A 14,593-nucleotide genomic window follows, 5' to 3' on the forward strand; every position below is an offset into this window, starting at 1 on the left:
TCAGTTGGAATCCCTCCAATGCCACTTGAGATACACATACCCAGAACAGTGTTCTATGGTGTGGGGGAGCCAAGCCTCCAAAGCAAATACAACCAGAGCTGCGAAGGAGAGGGAGGGAAAGGTGTGGAGAGGAAGAACAGTTGGAGGATCGGCAAGCCCTTGTCTCACATCGAATCCTTGCGAGAGAAAATCCAACAGAGAGAGAAGGAGAGGCTGTGGAACATGGAGGGAGTGGCAGCGATGGGGGATGATGGAGATGCGACTGAGGGAATGAAAAAGGCTGGGACAAGAAGGACTAGAAAAGCTTCGAGTTCAGACTGGTGTGAGGAAGGAGAGATGGGGAACGAAATGGAGCGAGAGAGACAGAGACAGGAAGGCTCCGCACCGCAGACAACATCCACTCAGTTTGACGTCACACAGGAAGTGAGCGTGTCGAAAGCCGTCTCCCAGCTTCCTGTTCCTCTCTCATTCTCGCAAGCAGCCTGTGAAGTAGCCTTGTTCAGCTGTCACACGACTGAGAGAGAGGAAGATCCAACCAAACATGTACTAGCGGAGTTACGGTGCGACAGGGGTCGGCAGAAGAAACAGAACATCGGAGGCAGAGGAGAAGAAGGAGAAGATAAACTCTCGGAGGAAGAGTACAGGCTGCATTATCTGCCTCCTTCACACTCTCCCGTGCCCTTAGACTCTCTCTCCCCCTCTCTGCTTCACCCTCCCTCTCTTGCTGAGATGAGCCGGATCTATAACTTGAAAACGGTGGGGTCTAGGACGGCGGTGTGCATGAGTGACAGGACCGTGGATAGGCCTATCCCATCACACACTCCAAAGGTACAGTCCCACATATCCGCAGAACAACAGGAGCCATGCAGTCCAGAGAGATCAGTTGGGAGGCTGACACAGAAGAAGCTGTGGGGTGGTGGTGGGGCATCTGGGAATAAAGCCTCTTCCAGCGATGAGAAGTCCGGACTTCAGACTGTACAGCGTCAGGTGGAACAGCTTCAGTTGCGAGAACAACAGGAAGTACAGAGACTATCACATGATGACAACTCAGCACGGTCGTCTTTTGGACAAAATAATAATTTGAAAGATAAAGAGTCTAAAGCTCAGCAAAGCCCTAGGATATCACACAACCAGCCTAATAAGGAACCTCAGCAGGAGCATCCAAGGCAACAGGACCATCAAACAATCCTAAGTCCCAGAAAATCTCAGTCCAATCTGCAACTGCACTCTGAAAGGCCTCCTCAACCCAAGCAGGCCCAGTCCAACCAACCCAAACAGGCCCGATCCATTACCATCAACTCCAGATCTCTCTTGACCCCCTCTCCTGAGAACTCATTACACCCAGACCAGGGAGTCCCAACCACCCAATCATCTTCCCCATCCCAGTCCCCCTCCGTCTCTCCCTCCCCTTCCCCTTCTCCGACCCATTTCACCATCAGAAGCCTCTCTGGAGGCCAGCAGGTCAAGAGGGGCACCACCATCACCATCACCCCCAGGAAGCCTGTTGGAGGGGCAGCCGTGGAAGCAGTTTCAGTATCCTCAGGACCCCTGGCCAATACGTCTGCCCAGTCCCAGATGCCTGTCCTAACCGAGGAAGTAGAGAGAGGCAAGAAGAGGTACCCCACTGCGGAGGAGATCGAAGTGATCGGCGGGTATCAGAACCTGGACAAGTCCTGCCTGGTCAAGACTTCCAAAGCATCTCCCAAAGGGGTGAGTGTAGACTGCCTTTTGGCATATTGCAGCCTATGCACTACAAATTGTATTGATGATGTATCGCATCTTGTAGTGATGATCATGGATCCCATCATCTAAGGTTGTGTTTAATAAAGACCCAATTGGTAAAACAAAACAAAAATTGCGGAAAATGGCTTGAATAGACTATCAGTATGTTATGGGATAAAATCGATGATAGTGTTTTGAGTTGTCACACTCATACCGTGACTGTCAGAAAAAGTCACCTCTTTCCTACTTGCTTCCATTTGAACCTTTTTATCACCAGTCCCCAGAATGCTCCCCTTTCACTAGCATTAGAACATCCTGTTTGATTGAACTGAGGAGTTAGAACACATCAACTGAGCTAAGCCTGTTAAAGCCTTATCAAGCACGACATCATGATTCTCAGCTGTAAAGTAGCCTACTGGTAGCAGTGGCTGTGTGGTCTCATTTAATAATAAACTAATTATAAACCCTTTATAAATCATTTGTTAGGGTAACCGTAGTGTATAGAATTACCAGTCACTTTCAAATTAGCCTTCATGTAACACTTGAGGCTAGGAGGGGTAGAGAGGAAATCACACAGACAACCAGAGCCACCCCTCCTCCCCCCTATCTCTTTCTGTCTGTCTGACCGGAGGTTTTGCAGTGACGAGGTATGTGGGTTGTGAATCAGTTATCACTTCTTTCTGTTTCATATAGAAAGACAAGTTATCCCACAAAAGTTAAAAATGCTTTTAACATTGCATCCCCTTTTCGTGAAAACATTTGGAGCCATAGCCCGTTAGTGACTGGATGCTTCCGGGTACCATTTCAGACACAGAAGAGTCTTTTAGAGTACTGTAATTAGGACGCCTACATAACAAAGTGGCTCATCGGGGCAGAACTAAAGGCGAGGCTGGCAGTCTCCCCACACAAATAAAGCAAGAGCTTTAGAATGGGATGAGTCTGGTACAGTCTGTTTATATAGTAAGTTAGACCAGAATGTGCATATTTAAAGCAATTACTGTATACAGTCTACCTATTGTTATATACTTAAACATGTATGGTTTATGTACTGTACTTTACTCAGACAGCATGACCTTTAGTATAAAGCATGTTGCTATTGTATTTTGCCTATCAGCATCTTGTTTCCTTTAGTTTTCTGTCCATAATGTAAGATGCTACACAGTTCACGGACTGCGTCACACCATTATATTGCAGGTTACTTCCTCTGCCAGATCCTGTCTTTCAATGAGTCTGCCGTTGTTGCCTTCCCGACAAGTCTTCCTTTGTATTTTCCTGTTTCTGCTGAGTTTGTTTTGCTGCATTGGAATTTTGGCCAACGTTGACCTATTGGCATATAACAACAGCATTTGCAGGGTAGGAAAGAAATGAATAGTCTCGCGATGCCTATGCCATCCTTTCAAGGCTTGTTCAAATATGGGAATTAATTATAACACCTCAAATGAAAAATAACTAACTTGTTAATTTAGCAATGGCTCTATAGTTGAGGAAGCTCTAGCCATGTTTATTGTATAGTTTTTGCAACATTGACTATTGATGCTGTCCTACTGTAACCTAATTTCCAAATTATACTTTTTCAAATGGGGTCATCAAGCCCAATTTTGGTGCGACTGAGGAGGAACAGCCTCTCATTTGTCAGTGAAAGAGGAGGGTGGGATTAAACAGAAGTGTAGTGAGGGGAAACTCAACAACTGTGATCACCTAGCTGACACTGCATGTCTGAGTCCCTGGTCAAAACGAATGCACTTTACAGATGCATTTACTGGATATATGCTCTCATTTCCTCTTTCAGGCCTGCTCACTTCCTCTGAATGATAGAGACAGAGAAATAGCAAGTATAGGGGAGAGTGGGGTAAGTTGAGCCAAACAGTTAGTTGAGCCACCCCTAGTTTCTAAGAAACCATACACAAGATTAATCATGTGAACAAATATTTAGGAAGAGGTCATCATTTCATGGAGTCTATGAAGGAAGAAACCACATGGAAAATGTGGTAAGCAAGTTAGTTAAAAAAATTAAAGATTTTCACAAACTCAAATCAATATATTGTGTTGTAGGTTTCATGATGCTTGTATCTAAACCAAATGTTAGAGTTTTAAGATTGTTTTATACATCAGTTGGGGTCTCTATAAGCTTCAATATGAGGTCCTAAACCTAGCATGAAAGTTCCTCCGAGCTGTGTGGGCTAATATATAGTAGTCAAAATGTTTGCCTTGGGATAAGTTGAGCCAATGGCCCAAACTCAGTCCTCTGGACCCAAAGGGGTTCATGTTTTGGTTTTATCCCTAGCACGACAAATCTGATTCAATTAATCAAAGGTTGATGACGAGTTGATTATTTGAATCAGCTGTGTAGGGCTAGGGAAAAAACTAAACGTGCACCCCTGTTGTCCCCAGGACCGAGTTTGGGAAACGCTGGGGTAATTTGAGCCAATGGCCACCGACCCCATTCAAATTATGATTACATTTTGTCTGTTTTATGCATTATATGCATAGTATTTCTGCCATGTGTCATGCATATGAACTAAAGATAGTGCATTTTTATTGTGAGAGAGCAGACATCATCATGCCCCATGTTTACAAACGTAAACAAGCAGGGGTGTAGCCCCCCTTGAGGTTCTTGATAGCTCAGACATGGAATTGAGAGAAGAGAAAAAGTAAATTCGAGCAGCAGCAAGGGATGAAAATTATTTTACTGAATGACACTGAAGAGGTACATTGACAAAAAATAAATGTACCGTTCGAAAGAGAGGCTATGATAGAGTAGCAGAGGCACACAAGGTCTGATCTGATGACATGGAGACTGAGATGATAAACATATCAAGAATCTTGCGGACCAATTTCATGGGCTTAGTAGCCTCAAATGCAGAGAACTTGCCTACAAATTGGCACATCGAAACAACATCCCTGTCCCAGACAAGTGGTCAAGAAATGGGAGGATAAGTTATATTGAACAGAGAGCTCTATATCTGAATGTAGGTATACATTTAGGATATACAATATACCACTCCCCCATTTCATTAATTCAACTTTGACCTACCAGCACCATCACCCATTGTCACAGGACTCCATCACCCACTTACCCCAAGGCTGCTCAACTTACCTGTCACTATGCTCAAGAGACCACTTTATTTGGACAAGCTATGTTTTCAAAACTGTTATGTTTACATTAATTCTGATTATTTCCAGGGATACACAACATCCTGAAATATATAGATATCTTTGTTAGAAAGAACACTATATTTCCCTTGACGTAGTGACGCTGAATGTAAAAAACGGCTCAACATACCCCGATCTCCCCTAAAGACATTGGTTTTGAGTGAATAAATTATGCAAGGTTGTTTATTAATCGACTATGATACAGGATGTGGATTATGACAAAGTATCATCCTCTGTAACTGAATGGACATACTCTGACCGAAATCATCCAAATATATCCAAACCTAATTGGATGCATCATTCACCTGAATGAATCTCATCCACTCAGTCCACACTGAGTAATGAGAAAACCCCCAAGAATCGTTTGTTTGGTATCTGTTCGGCACCAAATCCTGTAATGTACTCCTAGCTGTTAAGCACAGCTGTCCTTTACTATTGCCGTCCTGCTGTAACTCTTCCGTAGCCTATTGGTGCTTCCTGGCCACCTGTTGCTCACGTTGCTGTCCTTGAGATCATCTCACAGGCTCATAGGCTCCCTTGGCACATCTATTTCTCTCAAACTAGACCAAGGTACCATTCTCATCGACAGTGGCTGCCCCACATCCTGTGTAAGACATTTTTTTGAGTATTCGTAAAGGTTCCCGATGTGCCTATTTTATTTTTATTTAACCTTTATTTAACTAGGCAAGTCAGTTAAGAACAAATTCTTATTTACAATGACGGCCTACTCCGGCCAAACCCAGACGACGCTGGGCCAATTGTGCGCCGCCCTATGGGACTCCCAATCACGGCCGGATGTGATACAGCCTGGATTCGAACCAGGGACTGTAGTGACACCTCTTGCACTGAGATGCAGTGCCTTAGACCACTGTGCCACTTGGGAGCAGCGATTGACACAGTGCGCCTCCTTTCTTCCTCATTCTCTCTCTCTGGTTCTCTGTCTGTCCTCCATGTTCTCCCCTGCTGTGTTAGCCTGGGCTAATCAGTTCAGTAAGGGATTAGCCTCCTGGGCCTGAGCTTGATTCGTCTAACTTCTCTCACACCAGTTTATTATCAGGAGTGTGTGGACAGTCAGTCTGTTGTGAATATAAATGTACTACACCGACCTATAATATAATGTACTATAACGACCTACACATACCTCCCAGGGGCCAGGTTTTACTTCCTGTTGGGTCCAGGCAGCAACTTTGTTTACACCAAAGTGAACGCAGTGTCTGTGCTAACCCTCAGGGAGGGTCCGACTCAGTACAACCTAATTATGTCGTTTTTATGAGTGCCTTCAGCATCTCCCTTTCATACGAAATAAGGGCAACACTGAAAGTACAGGTTCTTTTTTGTTATTGTTCTTGAAGCATGTCCATCCTTATTATGTAACACTGCAATGTGGTCAGGCTGTCTGTAAGGGTGTGGCTCATTTGTGTGCACTGTACTAAGCCTCTCTCCTGTGTCTGTCTTGTTTGCCTTATCCAGGTGAAGGTGTGCTTTGACGAGACCCAGCTGGAGCAGGTGTGTGAGTACCCATCAGAGACCTCCATGTTTGACTCCACCCACTACCCCTTACTTGGTCAGGAGAAAGGGAGGGAGGAGGAGGTGCAGGAGGAAGAGGAGGAGGAGAGAGGAGTGCTTGTGTCCAGGAGCAGCAGGAATGTGGGGGCAGCAGCTGGCCTGAGAGTGATGAGAGTGGGTCAGTATATGTCACTTCCTTACAAATACACTACATGACCAAAAGTATGGGCATTAATATGGAGTTGGTCCCCCCTTTGTTATTATAACAGCCTTCACTCTTCTGGGTAAGCTTTCCACTAGATGTTGGAACATTGCTGCAGGGACTTGCTTCCATTCAGCCACAATAGCATTAGTGCGGTCGGGCACTGATGTTGAATGATTAGGCCTGGCTCGCAGACGGCGTTCTAATTCATTCCAAAGGTTTTCGATGGGGTTGAGGTCAGGGCTCTGTGCAGGCGAGTCAAGTTCTGCCACACCGATCTCAGCATTTCTGTATGAACCTTGCTTTGTGCACAGGGGCATTGTCATGCTGAAAAAGGAAAGGGCCTTCCCCAAACTGTTGCCACAAAGTTGGAAGCACAGAATCGTCTAGAATGTCATTGTATGCTGTACCGTTAAAATTACCATTCACTGGAACTAAGGGGCCTAGCCTGAACCATGAAAAACGGCCCCAAACCATTATTTCTCCTCCACCAAACTTTACAGTTGGCACTATGCATTGGGTCAGGTAGCGTTCTTCTGGCATCTACAAAACCCAGATTCATCCATCGGACCTCCAGATGGTGAAGCAGGATCACTCCAGAGAGTGCGTTTCCCATGCTCCAGTCTAATGGCTGCAAGCTCTACAACACTCCAGCCAACGCTTGGCATTGCACATGGTGATCTTAGGCTTGTGTGTGGCTGCTCCGCTATTGATACCCATTTCATGAAGCTCCTGACGAAAAGACGTTGCTTCCAGTATCAGGAATCAAGGTAAGATGCAGACACGTCGAATTGACAATGGTTTAATATTCCAACAGGGGCAGGCAATAGACAGATCAAGGCAGGGGTCAGTAAACCAGAGGTGGGGCAACAGTACCGGACGGCAGGCAGGCTCAGGGTCAGGGTAGGCAGAGGTCAACAATCCAGAGGTGGGGCAAAGGTACAGGTCAGCAGGCAGGCTCATTGTCAGGGGCAGGCAGAGTGGTCAGGCAGGTGGGCTCAGAGTCAGGACAGGCAAGGGTCAAAACCAGGAGGGCGAGAAAAAGGAGAGACTGGAAAAAACAGGAGCTGAGAAAAAACGCTGATTGACTTGACAAACTAGACGAACTGGCAACGGACAAACAGAGAACACAGGAGACAAAGGGCTGTGAGACATAGGTTTGACTCTGGACACATGAAAGGTGGGATGTATACGAAGAGTACTGAGCAACAGAAAACTAACAGCAGAGGGGCTAATAATCTTGGAGATGGGAAATGGACCGATAAACCAGGGAGAGAGTTTGCCGGATTCCACCCGGAAGGGCAGATCCCGGGTGGATAACCATACCTTCTGCCCGAGACGATACCGGGGGGCCAGGGTCCGATGGCGATCCGCCTGTTGTTGATACCTGGAGGTGGTCTTGAGGAGGGCCGACTGGGATTTCCTCCAGGTACGACGACAGCGGCGGACAAACATCTGGGCAGAAGGTACGCTGACCTCTTCCTCCTGCTCGGGAAAGAGCAGGGGATGATATCCCAAGGAACACTCAATCGGAGATAGGCCCATGGCAGAGCAGGGAAGGGTGTTGTGGGCGTACTCGACACACACCAGCTGCTACCTCCAGGAGGTGGGATTGGCGGAGACCAGGCAGCGCAGAGTAGTCTCAAGATCCTGGTTGGCTCGCTCCGACTGGCCATTGGACTGGGGGTGGAACCCAGAAGACAGGCTGGCCGACAACCCAATGAGGGCACAGAACACTTCCAGAACCTGGACAAGAACTGAGGCCCCCAGTCAGAGACCATGTCCGCGGGCAGTCCATGGATCCGGAAGAGGTGCTGCACCATGAACTGGGCCTTCTCCTTGGCCGAGGGTAGTTTAGGGAGAGGGATGAAGTGAGCGGCCTTGGAAAACTGGTCAACCACAGTCAGGATGGCAGTGTTGCCCTCAGACGGGGTAAGACCCATGATGAAATCCAGGGATATGTGGGACCAGGATCGGTGAGGGGCAGGCAGTGGTTGCAGAAGACCAGACGGGGCTTGCCGAGGAGTCTTATTTTAAGCACAGACCGTGCAGGCGTATACAAACGCGGCGACATCCGGAACCATCATAGGCCACCAAAAGCGTTGTCGTATGAAGGCCAGGGTCCGACGGGACCCCGGGTGGCAGGCAAGCCTGGAGGAATGGGCCCACTCCAGGACCGCAGGCACAAACATCCGATTATCAGGGCCCCCCCAGGATTCGGCTAGGACCGCTGCACCTCTCAGACCTGTTTCCCTATACCCCAGTTGAGTGCCGTCACCAAGCACGAGGTGGGAAGGATGGTCTCAGGCTCCGGGGTGGTACCCGTGGGGCTATAGCAGCAGGACAGTGCATTCGGCTTGACATTCTTGGATCCCGGCATTACGAGAGGGAAAAGTTGAACCGTATGAACAGCAGGGCCCATCTGGCTTGCGTGGAGTTGAGGCTCTTGGCGGTGTGGAGATATTCCAGGTTCTTGTGGTTGATTCACAGGATGTTCCGCCCCCTCCAGCCAGTGCCTCCATTCCTCCAACGCCATCTTCACCGCGAGAAGCTCACGATTCCCCACATCGTAGTTATTTTCTGTGGCGTTGAGACGGTGTGAAAAGAAGGTGCAGGGATGTAGCTTGAGGTCCAGGGCAGAATGCTGGGACAGGACCGGCCCCACTCTGACATCAGAAGCATCGGCCTCCACCACAAACTGGTGGGAAGTGTCCAGATGAACCAAGATGGGTGCTGTGGTGAAGTGATGTTTGAGGTCCCGGAATGCCCGGTCAGCAGCTGGAGACCACGTGAATTGAACCTTGGGCGAGGTGAGTGCAGACAGGGGGGAAGTCAGGGTGCTGTAACCCCCAGATAAAGCGGCGATAGAAGTTGGCAAACCCCACGAAGCATTGCAACTGCACCCTGGAAGTAGGCTGGGGCCAATCCACCATCACTCTCACCTTCCCGGGATCCATTTTCACACTACCTGCAACGATGATGAAACCCAGAAAAGAGATGGTGGAACGATTGAACTCGCACTTCTCTGCTTTTACAAACAGCTGGTTCTCCAGGAGGCGTTGGAGAACCTGTCAGACGTGGAACACATATTCTTGGCTGGAACGGGAGAAGATGAGGACAAAGACAAACCGGTTCAACATGTCCCGGAGAACATCATTGACCAGACACTGGAACACAGCAGGGGCATTGGTAAGGCCAAATGGCATGAACAGATACTCGTAATGACCACAGGCCGTGTTGAAGGCGGTCTTCCACTCACAGGGTGGGATCCCTGGGCGTGCAAGCAAAATCCAATTTCCTCTACCTCCGTTGTTCCCGTAATCACCCATCGATACGGATGGTCAAAGCGATGAGGGAATCAAGCTCCGTAGGTAACTACCGGGCTGCAAGCTCATCCTTGACCTCCGAGACGCCGTGCAGGAACATATCGAACAGTGCCTCTTGATTCCAAGCACTCTCCGCTTGTTCCAACACAGCAGTAGCCCAGGTGAGAGCCCTCCCGGTCATCAGCGTGATGAGGTACGCTATCTTGGAGCGATCCGAGGGGAAGGAGGAGGGCTGAAGCTCGAAGACGTGGACACACTGAGCTAGGATCGCCCGACAGGTGCTTGGCTCTCCATTGAAGCGTTCCGGAGGAGGTAAGTGGGGCTCCCGAGAAGGTGGAGTGATCGATGAGACGCCGCTGCTAGTACTTCGCGGCTGAGCTGTTGTTGCTTCTAGACATTTCCACTTCACAATAAAAGCATTTACAGTTGACCAGGGCAGCTCTAGCAGGGCAGAAATTTGAAGAACTGACTTTTTGGAAAACATGACTGTGCCATGTTGAAAGTCACTGAGCGCTTCAGTAAGGCCATTCTACTGCCAATATTTGTCTACGGAGATTGCATGGCTGAGTGCTCGATTGTATACACCTGTCAGCAACGGGTGTTGCTATAATAGCCCGAATCCACTCATTTGAAGGTGTGTCCACATACTTTTGTATTTGTAGTGCAGTTGAATACCTGTGCAAACCATTGCAAAACATTCTGCAACGAAACCGTGTTTCTTATTGGACAAGTCCAGGTTAGTCCCTCTCAGTTTTCGCCCGTCTGCATCCGTTTGGTTTCCAGTGAATACACCCCTCAGTCATGAAATGTTGTTGTCCAGTCTGAATTGTGTCTCATAACTCCTCTTTATCTCTCTATTTTACAGATGAGTCTTGCCATCGGTAGACATCAGTCGGCTCGCCAAATTGCTCAAGTTATGTGGTTAAGATTAGATTTATCTTGCAATATGACTTTTGTTTTCCTGTATTTTGTTTCTTTCAAATTATTCATTTCATGTTTGTAATCTTTTTTGATGTACAATGTTTTATTTTACATAGGATCAGGGACTATTGGTTTTGATAACAGTTTTATGTAGTTTGTGAGATGAATGTGTAACGATGTGCGCTGAGAGTCGGGAAGAAAATTCAGGGAGTGAGTGTTTTATTAAATAAACGCAACATAATACAAACCAAGAAACACGAACAACGCACAGACATGAAACAGAAACAATAACGCCTGGGGAAGGAACCAAATGGAGTGACATATATAGGGAACGTAATCAGGGAAGTGATGGAGTCCAGGCGTGTCTGATGATGCGCAGGTGCGCGTAACGATGGTGGCAGGTGTGCGCCATAACGAGCAGCCTGGTGTCCAACAGGCTGGAGAGGGAGCACACGTGACAGAATGGTGGAGCCTCAACTCCTCTATTTCAGGGTAAAAGTGTAAAGACAATATGAAAACATGGTACATATTGTAGCCTATACGTTTTACTATATACACTTGTTGTATTTTTACTGTCAGATGTGTACTATTGGGTGATGATCACACGTCTATGCAAGTTAGTGGATTACAAATGTATGGTAAAAAGGGTCCGGTCAGTTTAGTATTAGTTAGATTAGTTCAACAACACAACGTCTCTACTGTATATAAACTCTGCATCAGCACTGTAACGATTCAAAGTGCATTCCAAATGCCACCCTATTCCCGATAGGGCTCTGGACAAAAGTAGTGCACTATGTGCCCTGGTCAAAAGTAGTGCACTATAAAGGGATTAGAATGTCATTTTGGACGCATCCTCAATGAAGCTTACAGTATATCATCTGGTCCCTGTGCCTGCTGGATTTGCTCATACAGATGATATAAAGAACAGGTCATCTACAAGTCCAAGATGAATTTTGAGCCTTGTGAACACCCCTCATATGTAGTTTCTGGCAAACCATGGCTATATGTAACATCATGACAATTCTCTTTTATTCAATTACTGTTTCTGTTTGAACCACAAAATGGATTTCAGCTAGCCTTAATGCAGATTATTGAAAACACTGATGATCACCAATAGACATTATTATAATATATTTTTTTATGTTTCACTGTTTGCCCTTTAGTGGAATTAATGTGGTAGAATGAAAAAGAGTAGTATATCTGCTGTACCTATACTAATGTGACTGCACAGTTTTGAATGGAAAAGGTATTATGTTTGTGTCTCTGGTGTTATTGTGTGAGACTACAGCACGTGGGTGAAAACATGATTTAAGGGATGTTTACAACATTTAATCCATAGAATGGTCCTTTGGAGGAAGGATTGGTGACATATATTTGGCATTTGTATCTAAAAGCATAATTGAGAAATAATTCATCAAAGTTGGAATATTTATGAAATGTTGGTTTTACACAGGTCTCTTTTAAGACCACTTATGCTAATCTGTAGGTGCTACAAAGCAAACATTGGTGGCATATGAAGCTTTACCGCTTGCTCTGTAATGTGGGCAGTATTTTGTTTTCAATAACAATTTTCTTGCATTAATTTATGAATGCTGAAGAATAAGTATATTTTTTGATTTAGCAATTTTTTCTATATATTGTTGAACGTAATATACTCTATGGACATATCAAAGTTCTCTGCTACTTTTAGAATTATTATCCAATTTGTAAGCATTAAGAACAGAGTGAATGTGAAAATGGATTCAAAATGGTTGCCCTGTGCTGGTGATTTGCAGGATGTACAATATGTTGAAAAATTGCCAAATATTTTTTTCTATATTCTATATTCTTGTTTATATTATATTCATTAATTCATGTAAGAAAATTGTTATTGAAATCAAAATACCACTCATGTTTCAAAGTAAGCGGTAAAGATTTATTAGACAGGTTTTTGTAGCACCTACATATGAAACATTATGGCATCTGAAAGGAGGCCTGGGTAAGGCCAAAATGTAATAAATATGACAACTTCGATTAATTATTTCTCAATTCTGCTTTTAAATACAAATGTCAAATATATGTCAATCATCCTTCCTCCAAAGAAGCATTCTATGGATTAAATGCTGTGAAAATCTCCCAAATCATGGTATTTTTTCATCCTGGTTTTGTGAGGAATCACCGACATCCCAAATAAGGGCACAAACGTTATAATGGCTCCATGGGATGCTGTCATCTCAATTTTAGGTGCTCTTTTTTGATGAAAAATAATCTAAATGAAGAATATCAAATTGATGGTATATCTGATTTATGCTCCCACGTGTGCAATTTTAATACTTGGTTTTATTCTGTTTTCTATTGTGGTCAAAGAAGCTGGCTTCATGAGAGAAAAACATCAAATAAATTATTTGAAACGAATTGAAGTGTAATGATGGGTTGTGTAGATGTGACTATGCATACATTTATGTTTCAAGGATATTTAGAGAGTATGTGATATTATCATGTCATGGTGGGACTTCTTGTGCACAAACGTGGCTGCATTGATGCAATAATTTACAATTACAGCACAGAGGTTACAGTGTCGCTGTCCAAACCAATGATGTATATAAACCCTGGATTACTGTTGCTATGTATTGACCAATGACAGGCTCTGAAGCCACCGATCAGCCTTATTGACACTCCTCAGAAAATAAGTAATCCACAGGAATGAATAGAATTCTACAGTATTTCAATTAAATGTTTAAATGACAAAATTAGATGTATTTAAGTATTTTGTGTGTTGTAGTAGGGACAGTAACATTAGTACTTTCCAAAAAGTATACTTTAAGGAAAATGTTTAAATATTTTCTTACATTTTTTGGTTTAGCTCTCATAATATAATTTAGAAGTATGCACTAAGTTGTCTGTAATATAATAAATGTGTCAAAAACAAATGTAGACATTAATAAGTGCATTTCTATAGGTTCCAAAATATTTTTTACAATGGTGGTGGAGAGCCCAGATGGGGGCACGGTGGCTTCAACACAGAGGTGATACAAAATCCTATAGGATGCAAGACTCATATAGGGTCTGATAGAATTATTTTTGATTTCCAATCGAAAAAAAGCAGTCTAATAGAATTCCAATAGGATTTGATACAGGTGACACAAAATCCTATAGGACTGCGAGAATCTTACAGGATCCAATATGAATACTTTTAATTTCCAATTGGAAAACATTAGTCCAATAGGATACCAAAATGATTCTGATAGAGGTGACACAAAATCCTATAGGATTGTGAATATAGAATTCTATTGGAAAAATCACTAATCCTATAGGATTTTTTTAACTAGGATGGATTGTTTAGCTTCATTGCGCAGGTAGTGAACTGTATGCACCAAACTAATAAGAAGTCGGAGAAATTGGATATCATTGTGAATGCAGCTAAAAGGTTATTGGATCTGCAGGACTTCACGGCCAAAGCATTGCAGGCAATTCTGTCGCAAGATGTATTGATTTTTAATACAATTTTTAATAACCTTGCAAAAAATTCTAAAAACCTGTTTCGCTTTGTCATTATGGGGTATTGTGTGCAGATTGAGGATTTTTTTTATTGAATCAATTTTAGAGTAAGGCTGTAACGTAACAAAATGTGGAAAAAGTCAACAGATCTGAATACTTTCCGAATGCACTGTAGAAAGTATACCCAGAGCGCCTTTCACTTTCTAAATCAAAAGGAAGATGAACAGAATCAATTTTGGATCAACAATTTGTATTATTTTCTTACCATAAAAAACAACTACTGAAG

The 14,593-nt window shown here is 44.5% G+C and overlaps 1 protein-coding gene across 2 annotated transcripts; it reads left to right on the top strand.

Moving 5' to 3' along the window:
• The first annotated feature begins 343 nt into the window (after positions 1–343).
• Positions 344–11,057, top strand: ppp1r18 (protein phosphatase 1, regulatory subunit 18). 2 transcript variants are annotated; one of them, XM_029731305.1, is made up of 3 exons: positions 344–1,710; positions 6,346–6,559; positions 10,775–11,057. In XM_029731305.1, the coding sequence occupies exons 1-3, from the start codon at positions 349–351 to the stop codon at positions 10,792–10,794; spliced, it is 1,596 nt and encodes a 531-aa protein (XP_029587165.1). In that variant the 5' UTR covers positions 344–348; the 3' UTR covers positions 10,795–11,057. The 2 variants fall into 2 exon arrangements, with proteins under 2 accessions (XP_029587165.1, XP_029587164.1); XM_029731304.1 differs by lacking the exon at positions 10,775–11,057 and having other exon boundaries at positions 6,346–6,603.
• The last annotated feature ends 3,536 nt before the right edge of the window (positions 11,058–14,593 follow it).

The sequence above is a fragment of the Salmo trutta genome, chromosome 34 (assembly GCF_901001165.1).
Source record: "Salmo trutta chromosome 34, fSalTru1.1, whole genome shotgun sequence".
In the NCBI taxonomy this organism is placed as follows: Eukaryota; Metazoa; Chordata; class Actinopteri; order Salmoniformes; family Salmonidae; genus Salmo; species Salmo trutta.